Source organism: Anarhichas minor, unplaced genomic scaffold (assembly GCF_050575085.1).
Source record: "Anarhichas minor isolate MPS153535 unplaced genomic scaffold, ASM5057508v1 ptg000042l, whole genome shotgun sequence".
Lineage (NCBI taxonomy): Eukaryota > Metazoa > Chordata > Actinopteri > Perciformes > Anarhichadidae > Anarhichas > Anarhichas minor.
In genome coordinates this window covers 12,121,790-12,146,526 of record NW_027466488.1, presented here as the reverse complement: position 1 = coordinate 12,146,526, position 24,737 = coordinate 12,121,790, and the positions used below count along the sequence as shown (strand labels likewise).

General features: G+C 44.7%; 1 protein-coding gene across 1 annotated transcript in view; it reads left to right on the top strand.

The window, feature by feature from the left end:
* adamts17 (ADAM metallopeptidase with thrombospondin type 1 motif, 17) overlaps positions 1 to 24,737 on the top strand; it is a 153,089-nt gene that overhangs the window by 31,662 nt on the left and 96,690 nt on the right. The window contains exons 9-12 of the mRNA XM_076110240.1: positions 763 to 806; positions 2,762 to 2,867; positions 4,728 to 4,868; positions 22,856 to 23,006. Of these exons, the coding sequence (XP_075966355.1) occupies positions 763 to 806; positions 2,762 to 2,867; positions 4,728 to 4,868; positions 22,856 to 23,006 (442 nt within the window). The remainder of the gene's footprint in view (positions 1 to 762; positions 807 to 2,761; positions 2,868 to 4,727; positions 4,869 to 22,855; positions 23,007 to 24,737) is intronic.

The following is a 24,737-nucleotide window of genomic DNA, read 5'->3' as shown; positions in this document are numbered from 1 at the left end:
TAAGAATTGGGAAGTGTACCTCAAATACTCCTTATGCTACAATTGAAATAAAATGTGAACCATGTGGATTAGCGTTATTTTGAGAGAATTAGCTCTGAAATGGCATTATACACCAGGGCCTAAAGAGTTAAGATTTGCCAGCAGGAACATGTTAATGTAGAGTAAACTCAAAAAAAACCTCCTTAGTCAATTGTCACTTCTCTGTTTCACTTCACAGACACACAATCACACTAAAAAAATACTCAATTTAATTCCAGTTATGGAAAGACAGAATAAAGATCAATGAGTGAGTCTTACCAGCATCTGAAAACCAGAACAGCTATTAGCCTGTGCTCAGGGCTTCCTCTATATCCTGGGGACCAGCACCAGACAGTTCCAAATGAAAGTAATCTCCCATTCTATCGGCACTTCTCATTTGGCAATTAGGAATAAATATGCTATGCTGTTTAAATTCCAATTCAACATCTGTCTTGTCACTGACACATAAAAAAATGATTCAGTCAATGTACTGTAACCTCTCTTACAACCAACCCTCTTCAGGTGTCTCCACCTCTCTCTGTCTCTCTCTCTCTGTCTCTCTCTCGCTATATATATAATAAACTATGCTGACAAAATTAGCACTGCTGTTAGGTGGACACGTGTCTAGTGTGGGTGTATTATACATGAATAAATGCCTAATATTAATACAATCACTGTTGGTATCAGTGCAGTCATATAATGTTGAAGATAGACTGAGTTAACTTGCTCTTGTTTCTCTTTCAGGACAGATTTCTGCGTTCATAAAGATGAACCCTGTGATACTGTGGGTGAGTACCACTATTTCACTCACTCACTCACTCCCACAAACTTGCCATAGTGAAGCCGGCGTGACCTGTATGCGTTAGAAAATGAAGGCTTGCACGTTGAATGCGAAGGCTCTGCAAGTTGTTGTGGTTCTTGGTCATCATCCTCTCAACTTTTGTAAGTAGGCGCTGTGCAGGCAGGCTCAGGGCTTTTAAGACATGACTGTCACAAATAGTAGACTAATAAGATCACTTTTAACATGTCTGAGGATTTCACAAAGGTATATTCATTTTTAAATCTTAAAAAATCAACATTTGAGTAAATATTTTGCAGCCAAATGTAATTGTTTACAGGATGTTCAACCTTCGTTTCATTATGATGCATTTTGAATTCAACTTCTTGCTTTACAGGACTATGAAGGCAATAAAGTAGTCCGTCAATATGGAAATTTGGCAAGAGCAAATGATTTAGTGATAATTGTGATGCTGTGTGTTTCAAGTCGAGGAATGACATTTGGACTTTATAATGCTCTGAAGTTATTTGAAATGTTTGGAACACACAAGACTGTTGCCTCAAAGCAAGAGGGTCGGGCTGGGGGCCCTTCTGTGTGGAGTTTGCACGTTCTCTCCGGGTTCTCCAGCTTCCTCCCGGAGTCCAAAGACATGCTGCTTACGTTAATTGATGACTCTAAATTGCACGTAGGTGTGAATGTGAGCGGGAATGGTTGTCTGTCTTTGTGTCAGCCCTGTGATAGTCTGGCGACCTGTCCAGGTGAACCCTGCCTTCGCCCAATGTCAGCTAGGATCGGCTCCAGCCCCCCTGGATGCTGTAAAAGCTTTTGATAAAGTTGATTGGACATACATTTGAAGTCTTGAGAGATTTGATTTTGGAGAGATTCAATGGATCAAAACACACATTCACCTTCTCAATGTGTTATCACCAATTGTTACTCTTCCCAATGTTTTACGTTCCAGCGCTGTGATAGACAAGGTTGCCCACTCTCTCTGTTACTGTTTGCTATTGATATCGAGCATCTCGCAGCGGCAATTCACCAAAACAGTTTGCAGACCATATCCTTTTATATTTTATAAAACCACCAACATCACAATCAGAGGTCTTTAATTTTCAAATTCTCCAAAAATTCTAACCACTCCACAATTTGGTCTAGATCCACAATTATGTTGCGTGTGGGGAAGGCTGCAATGAAGAACACACCTTTCTCATTTGCAAAAGTTAATGTTAGATGCTTTGCCATAAATATTTACCCCCATCACTTTTCAACGTTCCCTGTAAAACCTACATCACACTGATATAACACATCAGTAACAAATTTAGCTTGAAACAAAAAACATGTCGATCCCAATTTCTAAATCAAATTATCTTGTAAACCCTTTTCAAAACATAACAAAAAGTCTACAAGAGACCAAACACCTATAGCTGGCTATAGAACAACAGCAGTGACTCTGACACTGTTACAGCTTGGTGGAAACTCAACCAAGTCAATAAGTTGAGATAAGATCATATATATTTTATTGTCCCGCAGGGAAATTTGTCTTGGGCTCCAAGCCGCTGCATAATACAATACAATACACTTGCCACATGCATGCATAGATCATCATACACTCATGCGTAAACGTGCTTAAGTACACATGTCTTCAGTAGTTGCGAATAATAAAACCAGGTGTGATCAACACAGATGATAAATATTCAAGTCACAATATATTATTCCCCAATAATATCATATCATGTAATACCATGCATAAGTGTGTGTGTGTGTGTGTGTTTGTTATATTGGGCATTAAGATCTGCCTTGTCTCCTTCTCCGAGGAGTATTTTTATTTTGAGAGCCTATTAAACTCTTTGAAATCCGAGATCACAGAGTTGAATTTGTCAAAATAAATGTTCCTTACTTTGATGAATGTTTTATATTTTTGTATCTGTTATTCATCAAGCTCACTGTCATGTTACTGTGTTACAGGTATTGCTTATCTAGGGGGTGTCTGCAGTGCCAAGAGGAAGTGTGTGTTAGCAGAAGACAATGGACTCAATTTGGCTTTCACCATTGCTCACGAGCTGGGACACAAGTAGGTTTTACTGTGCTCAAGTGTATTTTGACAATGCATTATGTTATTATACTGCTCATTGTCCATGTTGCTGTTGTGAGAATGCTGTGAAAGTGTGCTCATGGTTTACAAGTCCAAAACAGAGTATGGAGGGAGTGCAGGGGACCAGAGTTTAATTTCCTCCCATGTTTGACACATTACTCTCACAAAAAAGCTATTTTAATGTAAACATCCATTTATTTTCATTTAGTCATCAGTGTGTCATTGAGTTTAATTTTATAGGAATTTGGAGACTTTACAGTTCACCAGCGAAATTGAATCAATTGTTCCTTGGTTCAGACCCAATCTATCGACCAAATGGAAATCTGTACCAACTTTGACATATAATACACACTGATTAGGGAGGCACTGATACCAAAAGTACTTACATTTGAGTACTTGCTAATTCAGAGTACCATGTTTAACCGTGCTATCGGATTAACAGTTAACCGATATTAAACAGTTAATATTAGAAATTATAAACCGAGCAAACCTAGAGGAGCGGCTTGTCACATAAAGAAGAATGGCGCTGGTCCACCTCAAAGGTCAGCTCACCATAAGTGCGCCGGAACAGCTGCTAACTTCTGGGATAACAGACTTCACTTTAATCATCAGCTGGCTGACACGGGACACATGGTACTTAGCTTGGGTCTCCTCACGGTACTTGAGGAGTTGTAGCATTTACTCACCGACAAACTGTACACACACTGAACTGCTACGTTCACAGCTGTAACTTTACTGCTGACGTCATACTCATCGTCACACAATCTCTCTCTCGACCGGACACTGGCTAACGTAACGTTGGGCTGCAATACGGTGGAAACCCTGACAGAGTCTACCTAGCAGACACACAGCTGACAACCTCACAGCTAAACTTATTAATGTGATGGAGACTAAAGTGGCTGCATATGTTAATGACCAGGCACAACATTGTGGCTTTTAACTCTGCTGGAGAAGAGAAGTCTGTTCTGATGGATTTAACCAGTTAGTGCATCAGTTTATTGTTGCAGCTGGGCGTTGTTTGGGGCTCAACTGAGGCTCACTATTAGCTCTGATACCGATACTGGTATTGGTGCATCACTAGCAGTGGATCATGTTCGAGACCATGTCCAATGTGGAATTTAGTACAGACCTTGTTCCATCTCCACCACATCCACAGTTCAGATGGGCAGAGCTCTCAGAAAACCTTTGGCTATGTGAGCAATGTGGACTGAAGAAACACGTTGGAGTTGCCTTTTTCAAAGTTGGAGAGTTTCACTCAAGCATAACAAGAGCTGTCTTTGGATACACTCTGGAGAGCTTTGACTGCTGGACTGGTTTTCTGTGTGTTTTGTCCACAAACCGTCAGTGGACCAGTACCCTGACTGATGTTTGCTGTGACAACAAGCACTGCCTCAGGCGTGAGCAGGGTTGGATCGTGGTCCCATGAGGCCCGTGGGCACTCAGCTGTGTTATTACTAGCAGCCCCTACTGGCCGGGGTGGTTAAGAGTGGTGAGTGAGGAGTCACCAGGCAGTAAACAGCAGTATAAAACCGATAATGAAAGGTGTTTTGAGAAAGTGTGAGTCACTACAACCATGAGGTTCTTCAGCGTGCACCCTGAATGAATATGATGCAGTTTGCTGCAGCAAAATGAGAAATTAGCTGTGGACACACACAGAGGTACACACTCACTTAAAGTCACAGACTCACTCATGTACGCACAAACACAGGCATGCACAAAATAGACCAAAATATATCGACAAAGACAGGGACTGAAAAGTTGGCATTTTGACTCCCTTGTTTGAGAACCAGCTTTACTACTCTTTGACGCAGTGTCTGTATATCCATGTCTTGTCTTTAGCATGGGAATGAGCCATGATGACGACCATGCCACCTGCACTGGTCACTCCCACATCATGTCTGGTGAATGGGTTAAAGGAAGAAACCCCAGTGACCTGTCCTGGTCCTCTTGCAGCCGCACCGACCTGGAGAACTTCCTAAGGTGAGATACAGCTGGATGAACTTGCTCGATCTTGTCGACTTTTTAAAAATCAACTGTATATCACCATTGGTCTCTGCTTTCCCTTTGTTATGGACAGCGGTGTCTGGATATAAGGACATTGTGTTGCCAGAGATTTCTGTCCTGGGATTTTTCAATTGGTTTGCATATGTGCAAATAATCCTACATGATGCCAATCAATTAATCAATCAAACTCAGGGTCCATATAAGACAAATACATAAAATGACATACAAGAACAATAAAAGTACATAGGCCTAGCAATGCCTTACAAAGAGACAGCTGTACCAATGTCTCCACAGCTGGGACTGGTAGCGTGTGCTAAACCGTATGTTGGATAAAACCAAGATGATGACATTTTCAGAGTCATTAACAAATACTGACAAATACATTTATACATAAGATTTCTTTGAAAAGTATTGAATTCTGCAGCCATGAACATTTCACTGGCACTACTCCATCTTGGTCTCTTTAGTAATATTCTCATGGCGTCATTTTGTCATGTCAAATGGTGCGATTAGATATCTATCAAATGTGTCCTTCCTTTGAAACCTGGAAACATATTTAATAGGGTATTAAGTCAATTACAAAGACATTATGAAATAAATAATCATATCAATAAATTGTTTACAAAATAATTTAACTGAAAAGGTGTACAGCCTAGCTGCATAACCAATACCCCCTCCCACCTCCGAACGGAGCGCTGGGAGATGGCTTGTTCAATAACCTCAATAACCTCTGTTACCTAGATAACGAATGCACCCCCCAAAATATACACGCGAGACCGTCCTAGCCTGCTTAGAGGGACAAAAACCAGTGTAACTAAATGCCACTAGCCACCGTCGTATCACTTATTTCAGGCTAAAAACGTTGGTCTCCCCGACAGCCGGATATCAACGGATTTAGGTGTGTGTGTGTGCAATAGGTGGAGGACTGGACATACCCCAGGGTGGACCCGCTCTCATGGGCCACTCCTGGAGGAGGAACCCTGTGTGGTTGGGAACCTCGCTTGGTTGTTAAGGGCAGCTTCAGGACCCTGGCCCTAACACCCCTAACTTAAAGTACCAATCTAAATCCCTATTCCTCATTAATACACAACCGCTAGCGTCTAAACATGATCATCAACACTGCAACATCACATGTGATACATCAGCAGAGCTTCAACATCAATTCTCATCAAAAATCTAAGTCTACACAAATTCAAAAACAATTATCAATTTTCATAACAGAGCTATGAAATCGGTCTGAGCCAACCAAGTTAGTAACTCACAACAATATTTAACAACACTTATCTTATCTCTAGCTTTTAACAGTAATAGCATTTCAATTCTATGTCTAATCTAAATTCTTCTGTCAGCCTATCCCAGGGGAAGAGCACTCTTACCTTTAGGAGACTACGGGAACCCCAACAGAGATGAGCAACACTGGACTTTTGGTCGGAATGCACAAAATACAAACCGGTTTTATTTGGTTTTCACAAAGAGTAAAATATCGAATTACAAAAATTGAATATCGGAAAAGTTTCTTAAAGTGAATACAAAATGTCAAAATGTCTAGAACATGCAAGTCCTCCAAAAAGCCTCGAACTCCTCTCGTCTCTCTTCTTTATTAGCCTCTCCTCCTTGTCTTCTGCATCCTTCATGTCCATATATAGACAATAGGTCCTTTTCAAATCATTAAACGAAACAGTACCAGTCGTGATTATCACTCCTGACAGACCTATTTTAAAGTTAAACACCTTCCCTGTTAACCTCCTTTTCTGTGGAAGGGGGGTAATGGGAACTTGTGACATACGCTGCTGACCGCCTGTGGGCCCTTCTGTGACCTAGAAAACAAATACGTATATTCCCGTGTTCTATGTTTTAAGGACACAACGCATAATCTATGTGCCTTTTATTACCCAGATACAGTATCTCCTATACTTCACCAATTTTACGACCTGCACGGTGTGGCGCAGGATGCTCCAGTACATAGGCCCTATTGAACAGGGTGTCTCTCTGACTAACTGATTTACTTCTTAAACTTATCCCCTTTCTTCCAATCTCAGTGACTTTACTATTAGTTTACTTATTTAATTTGCTGACACATACATTTAGCACTATAATTCTTGCATGATTATATTTTGATAAAGGATATAAAGTCACACATTGAATTCAAAATCATTCTTGAACCATCCCAATACTGTATGGGAATAAATCTAACGATGTAAGTGTCAGCCAGATGCTCAAACCTCATGATACCGTCATTACGTTCTTTCTTTGTCTTGTGTCTCGCCCCTCAGGCTGAAAAGTTTCGTTAGAGTGTCAGAGTTCATCTGCAGTGCAACTGGTGTGGTAAGGACCCAGAAGCAGTATGACAGGTGCAGTTGGAATAAAAGGCCTATGTACTTTTATTGTTCTTGTATGTCATTTTATGTATTTGTCTTATATGGACCCTGAATAGTTGGAATCAAAGCTTTATTCTCAACTGAACACACAACAGGTAACAGTCTAGGATATGCACAGGTGTAGAATCCCACACGGTGGAGCGCCAAGCCGTCAAGGGAGAAGGCAGACAGAACTCCGAGGAAACAGAGGCAGAATATCGTGGTCGGGGACAGAAGGCTGAGTGGTTTACCGGGTCAGAGGCAAGGCGGAGAAGTCCAAACAGGCAGGGTCGGTAATGGGAAATCTTTCGGAGGGTAAACGCTAGAAGGTCTGGCATGAATGCGGAGAACGATCTGGCAGTGAGTGTGTGTGAGACTGGGGTCTAAATAGTAGGTGCAGCAGAGTTAAAAAAAAACAGTCTGCAGCAGTGCGGTCATGGCGTTCTTTTTGGTGCTACTGTTTCTTACATACCGTCTCCTTGGTACAAGGCTTTAGGAAAGCCAACCTTGCCCGGATATGTCTGTGAAGAAACAGATCAGCCAGAGACTGTCCAGTAGTGCAGTTAGGCGTAGTCCGATATTGCAGCAGGAACAGTGAGACCTTGTCCTCAATGTTCAGTAAAGTGTGAGCAAGATTTTTCATACCTTATACCTGCCTTGAACGTCTGAACATATCTCTCTGCCAGACCATTTGTTGTTAGATGTCTTGGTGCACTTGTGGTGTGCAGAATTCCATTCTGCTTGGCAAAAGTCTGGAACTCGTCTGATGTGAATGTGGTCGCATTGTCTTTCACAATTTGTTCAGGCAGACCATAAGAGGCAAACAGTCTCCTGAGCCTGGTGATCTGTCGCATACGAAATACTTCCAACCACTCTGTATGTGAATCCACCACAACCATGAACATGTGGTTCAGGAACGGTCCAGCAAAGTCTATGTGTAGTCTCTTCCAGGACTCACCCGGGAACTCCCAGGGGTGTAGTGGAACCTGGCGTGGCATCTTTTGATCCAACTGGCATGTCTCACATTCCTTGCAAATCTGTTCCACTTCCAAGTCAAGGTTCGTCCACCATACATATTTGCGAGCTAAGGCCTTTGTTTTCACTATGCCTTGGTGCCCAGAGTGAATCTCTTTTAACACGGCTCTTCTTATCTTGGAGGGTACAATGACTCTGGTCCCCCATAGGACACAACCTTGCTCTGTAGACAACTCATTTCTTTTTGTGAAAAACACCTTTAGGTTTTCCTCTACCTGAGTGGGCCAGCCTTCCATGATATACTTATACACTCGTGACAACTCACTGTCGGTGCGTGTCGTCCTTGCAACCTGTGTTGCGTTGTGGTGCTTCTTGTATATGCTCCGCCAGCAGTGAGTGGACTAGAGCTGAAGTCACGGCTGTTCCTGTGTCGCTGGTCTCCGCCAAGGGACAGTGGGAGAGTCTATCAGCATTACTGTGCTCTTCTGATTTGCGATAGACAATGTGGTTGTCATACGCTGACAATATAATCGCCCACCGCTGAATGCATGCTGCGGCCAGTGTAGGCAGGTTCTTGTGCTCACCAAACAGTGCCAGAAGGAGTCGATCGTCAGTAATTAAGTTAAAATGTCTACCCCACAAATACTGGTGGAATTTATTTACGCCATATATCAGTCCAACAGCTTCTTTCTCTATTTGAGAATATTTTTTCTCCGCTGGATACAGTGTTGGGGAGGCATAAGCAATGGGTCGTTCCTCGCCGTCTGGCATGGTGTGTTGGATAACTTGTCACGGGGTGTGAATATGAACCCAAACGCAGGCACAGACCAGGGAGTAAAGGTGTAAAGGTTTATTGACCAGGAAACCAAGGGGGGAAACGACCAGAGCACAGCGGGAAAATCCAGGGAGGGTGAGGGTGGAATCCAGGCAGGTGGAGGTAGGGCAGGGCAGGCAGACTGGGGAACCAGGAGGATAACAAAACTGCGGGAACAGGGAGACAGGGTCAAAGCAATGAAAAAACACTTCTGAAAAAACTCTGAATTATTCTCAAAAAGAGCAGCCAAGAACTACTAACTACCACGTGAGCTGTAACAACGATCTGGCGAAGAGTGGATGAAGAACCGGGGTAGATATACTGTTGGGTTGATGGGTTGATGGAGTGCAGATGGTTTGACTGGGCAGGTGAGGTGAGTTGTAATTAGGAAGCCGGGAGGAGACCAGGTTGGAGCCCTGCCCATATGATACACACACACACACACACACACACACACACACACACACAAACACACAGGACAAGCAGGAGGCACGGCCAGGCCGTGACATAACTGCTCCGATGCCATAGGCAGAGGCATCGCATGCTAAAGTCAGTGGGAGACTGGGGTCGTACTGCGTACTGGGCTAACACCCGGTCACTAGTCAGCAGTTCTTTACACTTGACAAAAGCAACCTGTTCAACCTCAGTCCATTTCCAAATCACTTGTCCTCTGAGCAGTCTGTACAATGGTGCTAAGACTGTGCTTTGCTGTGGCACAAATCTTCCATAGTAATTCACAAGTCCTAAAACCGCCTGGAGCTCTTTGACGTTAGTAGGAGCCGGAGCCTCCTGAATAGCGCTCACTTTGTCCTTTGAAGGGTGTGTGCCCTGCTCATCCAGAACATGGCCCAGGTAGTTTTGCCAAACTCGCACTTGGAGACTTTCACACATAGTCCATTTTCTTGAAGCCGTTGTAGGACCTTCTGAATGTTGTGGAGATGTTCCTTCTCTGTGGTCCCATAATGAGCAGGTCATCAAGAAAAACTACCACTGGTAAGCATTTCATTAGATTTTCCATAATCCGCTGGAAGATGGACGGTGCAGAGCTAATTCCAAAAGGAAGTCTGTTATACACAAACAAACCTCTGTGGGTGTTGATGGTAGTGTATTTCTTGGAGTCATCATCCAGCAACACCTGCTGGTAAGCTGTAGCTAAGTCTATCTTGGAGAATACCTTACCTCCACTAAGGGTTGCTAACAATTCCTCTAAACGTGGCAAGGGGTAGGTTTCTGTTTCAACTGCTTAATTAGCTGACACTTTATAATCCCCACACAGGTGGAGTGACTTGTCTCTTTTCACCTCTGGCACTATGGGTGCTGCCCATTCGCTGTGCTTAAAATAACTGGAGATATAATGTTGGCTTCCTCCAGCTTCCTGAGCTCTTCCTCTACTCCTCTACGTCTTTCATAGCGAATGGAAGGGGTCTGTGTTTACAAAATGTAGGAGGTGCATCAGGTTTAACTCTGATTGAGGCTTTAACGTCTTTCAGAGTCCCCAACTCCTCTCTGAACACCTCTGAATATGTATCCAGCACCTCACTAAACGCTGTACACTTAGCTTCATACATATGCTTTATCTGCTCCAAGTTTAGCCTCAGTTTCCTTAGCCAATTTCTGCCACACAGTGTTGATCTATTCCGCTTAACAACTAAAAGTGGCAAGTTCACTGTTTGACCCTCATAGACCATCTTGGCTGTGATCTGCCCCAGTACAGGAATGTGACCTCCAATATAAGCTTTAAGCTTAACTTTACTTCTCTGCAGTGGTAAGTGTGAGAATTTCTCCCTGTATGTACCCCTTGAAATAATACTCATTGCTGCCCCAGTTTCTATTTCCATCTCAAACTTCACCTCAGCTACAGTGAATATTTCTTTATACAGGTCAGCATCTTCACTTGTGACAGTCAAAATTGTGAACACACCCAATTCAGTGTCTTCTTCAGCTTCCACATATTTTGTGTTTCTTTCCTCTGCCCCGTGAATGCCTTTCACTCTCTGCCTGTGCCTTAGACCGTCATGCCTTTTTAATATGCCCAGTCTTGCCACAGTTATGGCATTTAGCCTCTTTAAAACAGCACTCATTTGGCTCGTGATTTTTTTCATTGCACCTGTAACAGTTCCTTGTCCGCTGTGGCCTCACCTTGTGAACACTTGCCGCCCAGACACTATCACTTTCCATCCCTCTCAACTGACGTGCGTCTCTGTCGGCAGTCTCCATGTTGAGAGCGCTCTCAAAAGCCTTTGCAAAAGCAAGATCATTTTCCGAAAGTAGTCTCCTCTGGCAGGCCTTGTTTCTTATTCCACTGACGAACCCATCTCGTAGTTATGAAACCAAGTTTGCACCGAACTCACAGTTAGACAGTTGTTTCAACTCAGCTACATACTGAGCCACCGGCTGGTTAGTGAAACCTTTCAGCTACTAATTAGGGCTTGGGCTCATAATGCTCCTTTAGAACGGCCACTATTTCGTCAAATGTGTTATCTTTTGGCTTCCTGGGCTGCACCAGATTTCTCAAAAGCCCATAAGTAGCCGCACCCATTACACTGAGAAGTGTGGCTACTTGCTTATCTTCGGCTATGTCATTAGCTTCGAAGAATTGTTCCATCCGTTCTATGTACGCTGACCATTGTTCATTTTCTGGCTTGAACTCGTCAATTCTCCTAAATAGGGCCATCGTACTCACTAGTACTGACACCGAGTGTCTCTCCTTCCCTGCGAGAACGTACGATTTTATCCGGACGCACATGTAGCGTTAGTTACTTTATTCGGCCATGGAAAACTCTTAAGTCTGTACTGCGCATGCGCGCTACAATTACTATGAAAGGACCGTGTTCACGGAGGTCCAAAAAGGATTTGTACTCATTACAACCATATAACTTAATGTGATCAATATACCACATAGACAAAATCCATTGAGACTGCACTCCCATCACGTCTGTTTTGACCTCCACCTTTAGCCAGGCCCAGCTCCACTTACATCTCAGCCCTGCGTCAAGATGCGCTATAGAAATAGCATCCTCTTCCTTAAGCTCTTTCATTCTGAAAAATTGACCACATCATCTTATCAGTATCTGGGCCTCATTTTTTGTGGTCATAAAAATACAAACTCTACGGATCTACACGATTCACGTGGATCACATATTTTGAATCAAAACGAAAAGCGACAAGTTTGCAGGTATGAATAATGTCATTTTCATGACAATGGAGTTTTCAATAGTCATAACTGCAACCGATTGTAGCCAGTTAGCTTGAGCAACAACCATGCCTATGTTAATCTGAATCAACCTACTGCTGCTGTAAACACACAACAGGCACAGCAACTAAACTTCTTCAGCTTCAGCTTTTAGCTACAAGGCTGCACATGCTACCTAGCCAGCCAGCTAACTAGGCTTGTGAGTTGAGATTATTTATAAGTGTTGGCTAGATCCTGCTGTTATATATTCTCTTTATCATAAACACTGAAACCAGCAGTGCTATTTGTGCTTGTACTATTGAGCCATAACTATAAGCACATTTCAATTATAAAATATATAAACCAACTCAAACCTCAAATCAAATGTTGCTTAATATTTCATCTGCTCTCTTCAGCGCAGATTAGAGGGCCGGACTACCAACACTCGTGGTCAGCTGTGGAGCAGCTGATGTAAATATCATCAGGTGTAACATAACGTCAAATAGTGTTAAAGAACTGCAGAACAAAGCTTCAGCAGAGTGTGCACAGTCACTCCATATCCTCACTATCAGTCCTAATCATAATGCCATAAGGAAACATAAATTCATAAATATATAAATAAATTGTCTTCACCAATCAAACTTTAAAATGATATCCAGGGTGGTGGATACCTCTGATTGTCGCGATCATTTTGATAGCAATCAGTCTGATTCCTGTAAACATATAAATACTACGGTGACACTCATGATGTGTTATGCTGCATGATAGATACTCTGTCAATAAAATAATTAGGAGGGAACAAGTGTTCAGGGACCACCTCATCCACAAGCACTTTGATATCTGTGTAAAATAAATCCTTTTCTTGGCCTCTCGGTAGTCTCCGTGATTCACTGTAAAAACCCACTGATCAGCAGCTGATTTCTATGCATCAACATTCATGAGGTGCTTTGCATTCACCATTTATGGTTGAATGTGGGCGTGTAGAGGGCGGAATGAGAGGCTGAACCAGCTGCTCACATTTACAAGTTGATTTGGGATTTATGAAAGGAAATAGCTCACTAGCAGGCGTAAAATAGTTTAGCTTACGTGCACTCCCTCCTTTGCACGTACGCAAACATTTAGTGTGGATCCTACGTACTGTTATAAATGAGACCCCTGGGCTTTTGTGGAAATGATGTGTTATTTCAAAGCAGAGAGAAACACATACATTTACCAACAATATACAATATATAGTAGCCTATGAATGTAGATAAATGGTTTAAAAAAGCTACTTCTAGGTGGTGGACTTCTTCTCCTTGGAAAACCATAGATATACAAAGCTCAAATTTCATCAGTTGCTTTGCTTTCCGAAGGCCATCAGTGTATGAATGGGTGTGAATGCTTAGTTAATCCTGATTGGCAGGATTTGTATGGTAGCCCCTGCCATCAGTGTATGAATGGGTGAATGATGACATGTAGTGTAAAAGCGCTTTGAGTGGTCGTAGGACTAGAAAAGAGCTGTACAAGTACATTCCATTTGTATGTTTTCTCTCTCTGAGATATTCATGTGTTCCTCTCAATTAATTTATTTCATTATCTACGTCTGCTTTCTTTTTTGCTGCAAACCCTAACGTCTTCTTGTTAATTAGTATTCCCACACCCCTACTCCTAGAAATAAATCCCTCCCCCACCCATTGTCTTGTAAGGGATTTTATTTGCCCTGCTTTGAAGTGAAGTTCCTGCTGAAAAACAATATCAGAGGACAGTTTCCCCAAATGATTTAGGACTTGTTTTTTGTGCCCTCCTGTAATCCATTCACATCCCAAATTTCAGCCTGGACAGCTTTTGTACCTGATTTTTGCAAGCCATATTATATATCAGAATCAAGAGTGATAGATATGCATCCACGGACAAGAGGCAAGAGAGCCTAACAAATACTTATAAGGAAACAGTTCTTAAACGCACACAAAAAGATACTCACACATTGACACACATGTAGAAACATATTACAAACACCAAAAACCTCAAATCCATACATATTTCTCCATATCTAACCTTTATTAACATGCTTTGTTACAGCTATACACCCCTATGTATCCATGTATGTGTGTGTGCGTGTGTGCATCCAACATTGGTTGCAATAGTTGGATATGGAAGTTAGCAGAATATTTACCATGACTAATTAAACACACCTCTGGTCTTATACTACTGGTTTTATGGGACAGTCAAGATAATAAATAAAAAGACAAAGAAAACGTTCTGCCTTTCTTAAGACAATAATAAAGAGGAATCTATCTACTTTGGAACTCTTTGTATGTGATGGGTGAGAGATTTAATTCAAGGGAAACGTAGCCCACCATTTCAAGCAGGACAAAAAGGATAAGAAGAAAAATTAAATAATAAATAATTAAATAAATAAAATGCATTGAGTTCATAGCATTTAACAAAAATATTTTAATAGTTGTCCATTTCACCCTTCCATAAAAATTTGAGGAAAGGAAAAAAACTATACATAGATAGCAGGATAACTAATGATAATATAGATTTATTAGTGCCATTTGTTTCATCGCAACATTTAGAAAGTGGGAGAATAAGAAGAGAGAAAGAGATGTCCTCCACACATCGTGTTGCCGGATGTTGAATTGTGACAACCTGGATTTTATCACTGGATGCTATCACCAGTATACACGGAAACACCCATCTACTCACCGATTTGTTCCCAACTTGCGCAACAATTACTTCCGTTCTCTGACATTCAGTTTTATTCAGAAGAGGAGGTCTTGATATTCAGCCGGTGCAGTTGTTCTCGTAATGGCCAAAACTCTGTCCTCCTCAAACAAAGTTGTAAAGACTTGTCTGCCAGCACTCAGTTTCAAAATCTTCAGTTTCTTCTGACAATGATGTACCCTATATACGATAGGCCGAGGGTATTTTGAATTGTCCTTAATTAGCCCAATGCGGTGTACTCTCTCAAGGTCCTCTTCCCTAATGTTCAAGCCCTCTCTCTCCTTGAAGGTTTTTACCAAGAAGCTAATAAGGTATCCATTTTTTGTCACTCATGCACGTTCAGGAGTCTTTTATTGTTTTGTCGATGACTGTTCTCAAACTGATCAATATAGTGAGTAGCGTGCTGTGACTTCTCAAGTTCAGCATTCAGTATACATCATCTATGCAAAGTACTCACTTTAGACTTCAGGACGTGGTGGGATAACTTTATATATGAAACTTTGTAATCCATTGTTCGACACACTGTCACACCCAGGCTCAGAGACTGAGACAAAACAGGGAGACAACGAGCTGGCTGCTAAAAAAGTCTTTCTGTAGAAGTAACTTTAAGAGTGGCAGAGAAGAAAAACAGGAGACCAGGAACTGCACAGAAAAAGTGTGCCAACATGAAGTTGACAAAAGTAACCAAACGTCATTGCTCTGACCACTCTGAATTCCCTCTGGAACTCCAGAGATGGTACTGAACCACAAAGGGCATAAAGCCAGATACCCCTTGCTCTGACACACCACCACAAGCAAGTAACCATTTGTGACACTCTTCCCATCATCAATGGTTAGAACTCTCTCCATCTGCTGGCTCAGAGAGGGATCAGCTCTCTGTTCTCCCACCAGGTCGCTGCCAGAAACAGACAGGAGGTAGTCAGGAACAGCCACAGAGGATACCTCCCCCTCCTTTGCGCCATCTCTCTTAGGTGTGGACTAAGGCTCCAGCTCCGCAGCTGGATGAGCCACATCTGCCTTAAATACCCTCTTCAGTTGGCAGCCTCGCGCTCTGGGAGGAAGATGTTTGAGTGCTGTTTAAATTGGTTTACTTATATTTGCTAAAAATAAATTGCTTCTTTTTAGCAGCCAGCTCGTTGTCTCCCTGTTTTGTCTCAGTCTCTGAGCCGGACTGTGCCCTCAGCACCTCCGACCTCTCGTATCGTACATGCTCTTGAGTGACTACGGTAATGAGTCCTAAAACACAGAAATTAGTCACCGTTTTTGCACTTTTGGTTCCCTCGTCTCAAAGTGGTTTTGGTTAGAAGCCTGAAATAAGGTCTGATGTTAACACAAGCTGAAGAGATTTCAACGTATATAAAATACATCAGTAAATACCCCTCTGGTGAATTTAGAAGCTTTTACATATCTTAAAAAAGGCGATTGCTAACAAGTGCCTAAAAGGGAATACAAAACGTCATCACGCCGACTAATCGGCCTCCACAGTCTGACTCATTTGACGGTGATTTAGTTTGCTTGCCACAGCCCAAAGACGCAGTGGCGGAAAACGAAAGTTACAAATATAACTACGGTTCTATGAATCCTGGATGACCGCCAGAGGCAGTGCTTAACACTGGATATCTTCTGTCTCTCGCATGCGCAGGTTGAATATTTATATCAACAAAGTCACCTGTGACCTCGGATGACCCCCGTCGTCTATAAGTTCCGGTGTCATCCTGAGTTCAGTCCTATGGAATCTTCTCGCGAGTTCACAGGATTCCGAGTGACCAAGAACTCTGGCGGTCATCCAGGATTCATAGAACCGTAGTTACATTCGTAACTTTCGTTCTATTTCATCCTTACTGACCGCCAGAGGCAGTGCTTAACACTGGATGACTTATATCAACAGAGTCACGAGGAAGCACAGTAACTACCTCGTATAGCTCCGGCAGAGAAAATTGGCCAAAGAACCCTCCCCAGTGGGTGATGGGTGGCAACGTTAACTCTGTAGTGTTTGGTGAATGTGCTCGGTGATGCCCATGAGGCCGCAGCACATATATCCTCCACAGGCACACCTCTCAGGGCTGCCCTTGACGTGGAGACACTCTTGGGAGAGTGACCCTTCACCCCGGATGGCCGAGCGCAGTCGCTCGCCTTGTATGTATAGGCAATGGCCTCCACTATCCAGTGGGATAGGCGCTGTTTTAGAAGGAGCACAGCCCTTCTTAGGCTCACCATAACTGACAAAGAGCTGCTCCGACTGCCGTATGCAGGCGGTGGCTTCCACATAAGCTCTGAGGGCCCGCACTGGGCACAGCAGCCTTGACCTCTCCTCTCCCGATGGGGGGGGGGGGTCAACTTTGCCAGCTGGATAGGCTGGTTGATATGTGAACGTATCAACACCCTTGGAGACAAATGCTGCATTAGGCCACAAAGTGATACCCAAGTCATCTGAGTTCCACCTCAGACATAATTCTTTCACCGACAGGGCATGCAGCTCGCCCCCACGTTGAGCTGAATTGACGGCAAGGAGAAAAAACGTTTTGGCCGATAGCCATCTCGGCTCCGCCTGTGCCAGGGGTTCAAAAGGAGACAAGCATAAGGTGTCCAGTACCAAGGGTAGGTCCCATGCAGGGGCCTTCGTGGCGCTCAGGGGACGCAACCGCAGAGCCCCTTTTTTTAGGAAGAGGGACACCAGTCTGTGGCTCTCTCCTGTGTCATTGTCGACCTTAGTATGCTGCCCCGAAATAGCGGCCACGTATACTCCAAGGGTAGAGGGAGACCGGCCCTTATCTAGGAGGGACTGTAGAAACTCAGTACAGCAGGCACGGGGCGCTGTACTGGGACCTTGTTCTGAGCCGCACACCAGTCCGAGAACAGCTTCCACCTGTTTTTGTACTGCAGGCAGGTAGATTGCGCGCTGGCATTCAGAATAGTCAGTCTGACTGGTTCTATGCAGTCACTCAGCATCCGGTCGGGCCCTCCCATGGCCAGACCCATAGTTGAAGGCAGCAGGGATTGGGATACCAAATCCGACCTTCTAGTTGCGACAGGAGATCCCTCCTGTTGGTGAAGAACTCTGACAAGCGTTAGCAAGATCAGAGGGAATGGTGGAAAGGCATAAAGAAGATCCTCTGGCCACGTGCGAGCCAGGGCATCTTGACCCAGAGGACCGGTCCTCTCCGTCAGGGAGACCCAGTCGGGGCAGTGGGTCGACAACACCTCTGGATGCAGCCGCCACTCTCCCGGTGGAGGCTTGTGACGAAACAGGAAAACCACAACCTGGTTCCGTTCTCCTGGTGGGTACATTGCCCGCAGGCTGTCAGGCGAGGGGCCGCCCAAGTCAGAAGGGCACGGTGATCCCCGTAGCAACTTCTGCAGATCTGGTGCCCCATTGATGGTTTATGTGAAAACACAGCAGAGGTGTTGTCCAACCGGACAAGCACATGCTTTCCCTTCAAATATGGCAGGAAGTGCTTGAGCGCTAGCTCTAGAACCTTGACCTGCCCCTGAGGTCTTTGAGCAGACAACTGCTCCCAAGCAGTCCTGTTCTGTCACACTGCACCCCGCCTTGAGATGCAGGTATCTGTTGTGACAATCTCCCGGCGGAATGGAACCGAGCCCATGGGGACACTGTATGCCAGATATGCACTCTCCCTCCATGGGGATAGAGTGAGTAGGCACTGTTTTGATACTATTATTGCCCTGTATCTGTGCCACTAGGCATCCAAGTGAAGGCTGTTCAGCCATCTGCAAACCCAAGGGAATGACAGTTGAGGCAGCTGTCAGTTTACCCAATAGTCGGAGAAAAGGATGTAGGGCAACCGTCTGCCCCCTCGGAAGGGGGAGAGGTTGTGGGGGTTGTTGTCCACATGCTGGGGCGACAGACAGGCCCTCATAGGGCCACACTAATGAAGGTTATGCTCTGAGAAGGGCTCAGGTAGGTCCTCTCCATGTTCACCTTGAGGCCCCACCGGGCCACGTGAGAGAAGGCGAGCAGTGTCCTGTGGCGCCTGAAGCCGGGATGGCGCCCAGGTCAGCCAATCGTCTAAGTACGGCAGTATGTTCACGCCCTGTGATTGCAGGAGGAAAGGACAGCAGTAACACACCTTGTGAACACCCATGGGGAGATGGGAGAGTCCGAAAGGAAGCACCCTGGACTGAAAGTGGCGGCCTTAAAAGGCAAAATGAAGAAACTGCCTGTGGTGATGCACCATGGGAACATGGGAATAGGCGTCGATAGACGTGAACCACTCTCCCTTGGAAATCTGCTGCTGTGAGAAAAAAACAACAGCCGGCCCGGAGACATCTCCTGGCCCCCCTGCCTTGGAGGCTTTGGGGGGGGAGGGCGGGGGGCGACTGTTAGTCCCCAGTTCGGAGGTTGTCTGGGGGGGACGTAGGTAGGGTTGTATGGGTAGTGGTCCGGCCTCTCAGCGGGACGCTGAGGCCTGTGGCGGCTACTAGGGTAAGCTGGAGGCTGAAAAAACGGCCTTGGGTGGCCAAAGTGGGACCCCTAGGTCTGCGGGGTGCAGGCATGTCCCTGTAAAGACCAGAAAACTGCTGCCTGGTCTGGTTAGCTTCAACAGTTCGCTGAAGCGCCTGTATAGCAGCTGACTCGAACAGCTCACCAGGTTCCACTGGCACAGTACGGAGGGTCCTCCTACATGTCTCAGACAGGGGTGACTGCACCAGCCAAACCTGGCGGCGAGTCTGGACCAGGGTGGACATCATACGTCCAAGTTCCCTCGACATGAGCGCAAACGCCTGCAATGAAGCATCACTGAGGCTGGAGGCGGAAGCATCGAAAGTAGCCTGCTGCGAGGGCAAGCATGAGGTGGGAGAGGGAGTTGTCGATACGGTCCACAGTGCTGCTGTGTCATAAGCCCTGGATAGCAGGTCATCTTTGACCCGACGTTGGGGTCGAGGGCACCTGGCATCGGGCCTCAGAGTCTCCTCAGGGGAAACTATGATAGACGCCATAGTCGGCTAAATGGCTAAACGTGCAAGGCCAAATTTTGCCACCTCCTGCATCGCCGTCAGGGTTCGGCCATCTGATGTAAGGCGGGAGAGAGCCCTGGTGTCTCTCCAGCATGCATGCAACTTCCTCAGATATTCCTCGGAGGGAGGAACAGAAAAGGTGGTGAGGGCAGGAAGGCGCCTGAAGAAGGCACTCACAGGTGGAAGTTCCAGCTGCTGTGTATCGCACTGCAGATACACAGGCGTGCCAGCGCCATGCAAATTATCAGGGTAGGTTGGGCTGGATTCAGCTGCCCTGACAGGGGGAGGTAGACCTCACGCATCAGGTGTTCCACTTTGGCCAGCCTAGCAGACCTTACTGCTCAAGGCGTGATGCCGCAGGTCCTGCCTGGGTTCTCCGAGAGGCCCTCCCTCAGATGCTCGAGGCAAGAGGTCAGGGCCGTCCTCAGGCTGAAGAGGAGCTATTCAGGTCCTACAGCCGGGAGAGTTTAACATGGCCGCGATTCTGGAGGAACCCATGTCCCACTAGTTGATGCGGAATTCCAAATCAGTCTGAGCGGGAGCGCTCCGCTGAATGTTGAGAGAACAGGCAGGGGGCAGTCAGAGGAGAGTGATCTTTCCGGACACTCTCTTCACTTGGACAGTCGCTGCGGATATTGGTGTCCCACCAGTTAGCTTGAGCGAGAGCACTCTGCCACTGTGGAAACAGACCAAAAAACAGTCCTTACAGTGAGAGGGGAGCGAGGACACTCTTCACTAAGATATTTGCTGCAGATATTGGTGACCCACCAGTTAGCCTGAGCAAGAGCACTCTGCCACTGTGGAAACAGACCAAAAAACAGTCCTTACAGTGAGAGGGGAGCGAGGACACTCTTCACTAGGACCGTCGCTGTAAATAGTGGTGTCCCACCAGTTAGCCTGAGCGAAGACACTCAGCTAACTGTGATAGCCGTAATGTTACAAAATCAATGGACACAATCCCAGTATTAACTTAGTCTAGTTAGTGTCCCACCAGGTTAGCCTGAGTGAGGACACTGCCAGCTGCGACAGCCGTAATGCGTAAAAAAGCATCAATGGACACAACATCAATGTTGATTTTGTATAACTAGCATTCACCGAGTTAGCCTGAGCGGGGACGCTCTGTTAACTGTGACAGCCGTAAGGTTACAAAGTCGATAGACACAGTCCCAGTATCAGCTTCGTCTAGCTAGCATCTCACCAAGTTAGCCTCAGTGAGAACACTGCTAACTGTGAAATATGTCAGATGTAAAAATGAAATCACAATGGACACAATGCCAATGTCGATCAAGTCGAACTAGCATCTCATTAAGTTTGCCTGAGCGTGAACACTCTGCTAACTGTGATAGCCCTAATGTTACAACATCAGTGGACATAATGCTAATGTCGAACTAGCATCTCATCAAGTTTGCCTGAGCGGGAACACTCTGCTAACTGTGATAGCCGTAATGTTACAAAACCAGTGGACATAATGCTAATGTCGATCTAGCATCTCATGAAGTTAGCCTGAGCAGGACACTCTGCTCACTGTGAATGGCGGGCCGACAGCGTATATGCTACACTCTCGTTAGCACGCCACTCAATTAGCTAGAGCGGAAGCGCTCTACCAACTGTGGAAAACGAACAACGGTTATAGAAAACAATGTTATTCGATCTCACCGATTGCTGTCTTCACGATTTAGGTGGCCCTTATCAGACTGGTGATGACCGATGATAGGGGCGTCCACCAGTCCGGGGCTCGATGGTCCGAACGGCGAAACACACCGCTCCCTCCGAAGAGGGACAGCTTGTCGCAGCCTTTGGAGGGCGAGAGATCCGCAACTCCGACCGGTGGTCACAAGGCTACAGCGACAACCTCTAATATGTCTTGATCGTAGACACATCTTTGTTTCAGTTTATGCTACCATGGTAGCTAACCTGCGTAGCGAGAAGATGAAAAAGGGCTGAACTCAGGATGACACCGGAACTTATAGACGACGGGGGTCATCCGAGGTCACAGGTGACTTTGTTGATATAAATATTCGACCTGTGCATGCGCGAGACAGAAGATATCCAGTGTTAAGCACTGCCTCTGGCGGTCAGTAAGGATGAAATAGAACCGTAGACTGTATGTCTTTGCAGTAGCTAAAAATGCTGTGATACATTGCATTGGATAATTGTTGTGCAACTCTCTATGTATGTGTATTTGTCCTTACCAAATAAACATGAAATGTAATGAGTACTGAAGTAATACGGGATATTTAAATGATAATATCGCTGTACTTTTACCAAAGTCAAATTTTGATGGCATGACTTCTTCTTGTAATGGATTATTTATTATAATAGTAAAGCTACTTTTACTTTGGATCTATTCACTCTTTCCACCACTAGGACGAACACCATAGTTTTCCTGTCCTTTTTCCTTTTTTGTATTGAAAACTGTTTTGTTTTCTGCAACAAAAATGTTACCTTTGGGAGTTTATCTCCTAATGTTTGATACTTTGTAAAATAACCCCAAGATTGGAACACTGGATTTTGTAAATTATTGCAGGTTATACTGTATATCACACATCAGTATATCTATAGAAGTTGGGGGTTGCCTACCTTGCCTAATGGTCCAGTCATTTTGGACTGTATCCTAATGTGCGAACAGCATTTTTGCAGAGTATGATAAATGCTTTCAGCTGGCCAATAATCCTCATCAGCTCTAGGAAACTACAGTAATAGCAGATATATATCCCACTTAAAATGGACTCTTTGGCTCATACTGTATATTCTTTAATGTCACCATTAATGCTCATTTGCATCTTAAAAATAACAACTAACATTGTTAAAATCTTTCCCACTCTAAATGTGTGTGTGTGTGTGTGCGTGTGTGTGTGTGTGTGTGTGTGTGCATTTGTGCATTTGTGCTTTGACAATGTAAAGAAAACTCTTGGAAATAAAACAGTTCACTGCACATTATGAAACCTGTTCTTTTAAACAGGTCCAAAGCCAGTGCATGCCTACTGCACACAGACCCCAGGAGCCGTTACCAGATCCGCCTTCCTCCCAAGCTGCCAGGCATGCACTACAGTGTGGATGGACAGTGCCAGATCCTGTTTGGAACCAATGCCAGTTTTTGCAGTGATATGGAGGTACAACACACTTTGCTTGTCCTAGAAACATCACATGTTATTCAGTTTAAATAACATATTTATTGTATATCCAACTCACCCTGACAACTGGAGCTCCATTGATGTTTAGAATGTGTAAGAGTGGAATTACTCCAAACACAAGACAGGGGCATATTTGCTTCTCTAGAAAAAAAAGGTTATCATACATATAAAAAAAATAATTAAACCTAAAATATCCTGAATGTGGGAGGGACTCCTGGTTGATGACCTTTGACCTCTTCCCACTGGATGCTGTGAGCGGTTTTGGTCTGGTGTCCGCTCTTCATTCAGTCTTTTGTTCAAGCTTCTAATGTAGTGCTCCCCAAAGCTGTCACATGTGATATCATGATTATGTCAATTACCACGCTGCTCTCCCTCTGAGGGTGGTCCTTTATTTAGTATGTTCCAGCATCTTAAGTTGTTGAATGGTTTATGATATGTGTCGACTGCTTGTGACTTGAATAATTTCAATTGTAAAAGATATAAACCAACTCAAACCTCAAATCAAATCTTATTATTTTATCAGCACTGTTAGCTCTCCTCAGTGCTGAGTAGAGGGCTGGACTTCCGAAACCGGTGGTCAGCATTGGAAGTGCTGATAAAATTAGCATCATCTGTAAAATAATGTTAACTAGTGTTAAAGAGTGCAAGAACCAGCAGGTCGCTGGGGGTGCGCGAGCTGCCTCTAGGGGGTGCGCGAGAGGAAAATTGTAATGGTGGTCTAATGGTGCAGTCCTGTCTCCTAAAAATTACGTTCCCCCAACACTAAAATGCATTCTCAATTACGTTTGACCATAAACGTATTTTCTCCCTGATTACGTTTGTGTTTGACGTATTACAAATACGTTTCTCATCAACATATCTTTGCCATACTCTAGTCTTTATTATTTTTCTGCGATCTGCCTCGCCTCTACCCCCGCCACCCACAAGTTGTTGACCCGCTGCCTGTTCCGAGGGCTGACAGACCTGACGATGGGGTGCCTCACGGCGGGGGCGGCTGGAGACCTCGCGTCCGGCGCCAACGGGTGAGCGCCCGCCACTCGGAACCATAAAACCAAGTCCCGGATTTCACCCGGGGGACATTCTGGAGGTATTGTGGCCGGGTGATGTGCCTCGTTGCTGGGGAGATATGAGCCGACAGTGGCGGGGTGTTATGGAGGTATATTTTATTTATTTGTATCCATCTAACCCTAACCATAACTTCCACTAGGAAGCCACGTCCCCACCCAAACCTAACCCTTAAAACCTCTTGTACACTCTAGCCCCCTTTAAAGGGGGCTAGAGGGGGGCGGGGGGGTGGTGTACATGTGTACAATTCACTTTTGCGAAAGGAATAAAATAATAAAAAAATAATACCTGTGTAACAAAGAAATTCTGGGCGAAACAACCATGGCATTTTACACACTGCAAAACACAATTATACATGAACTAAGATCATATCTGGAAGATATCTAGAAGATTTGCAACAATTTTGGCCAAAAATCGACGAACTGTGCTCTTTGTATGATCTCTCATCACGAAGCACGGATCGCACATGGCGGATGAGCACATCTAGCAGGCTCGTGATTCGACCCGGAAACGAGCAGCGGCATCGAAATTACTCTCTTTCAAACCGTTCAAAGGTTATGGGTATACATGCCAACATCAGCCACTGGTCACGAGAAAATAAATTGGGTAAAAAAACTTACGTTTTGACGGTTTTGGCGATGTAAA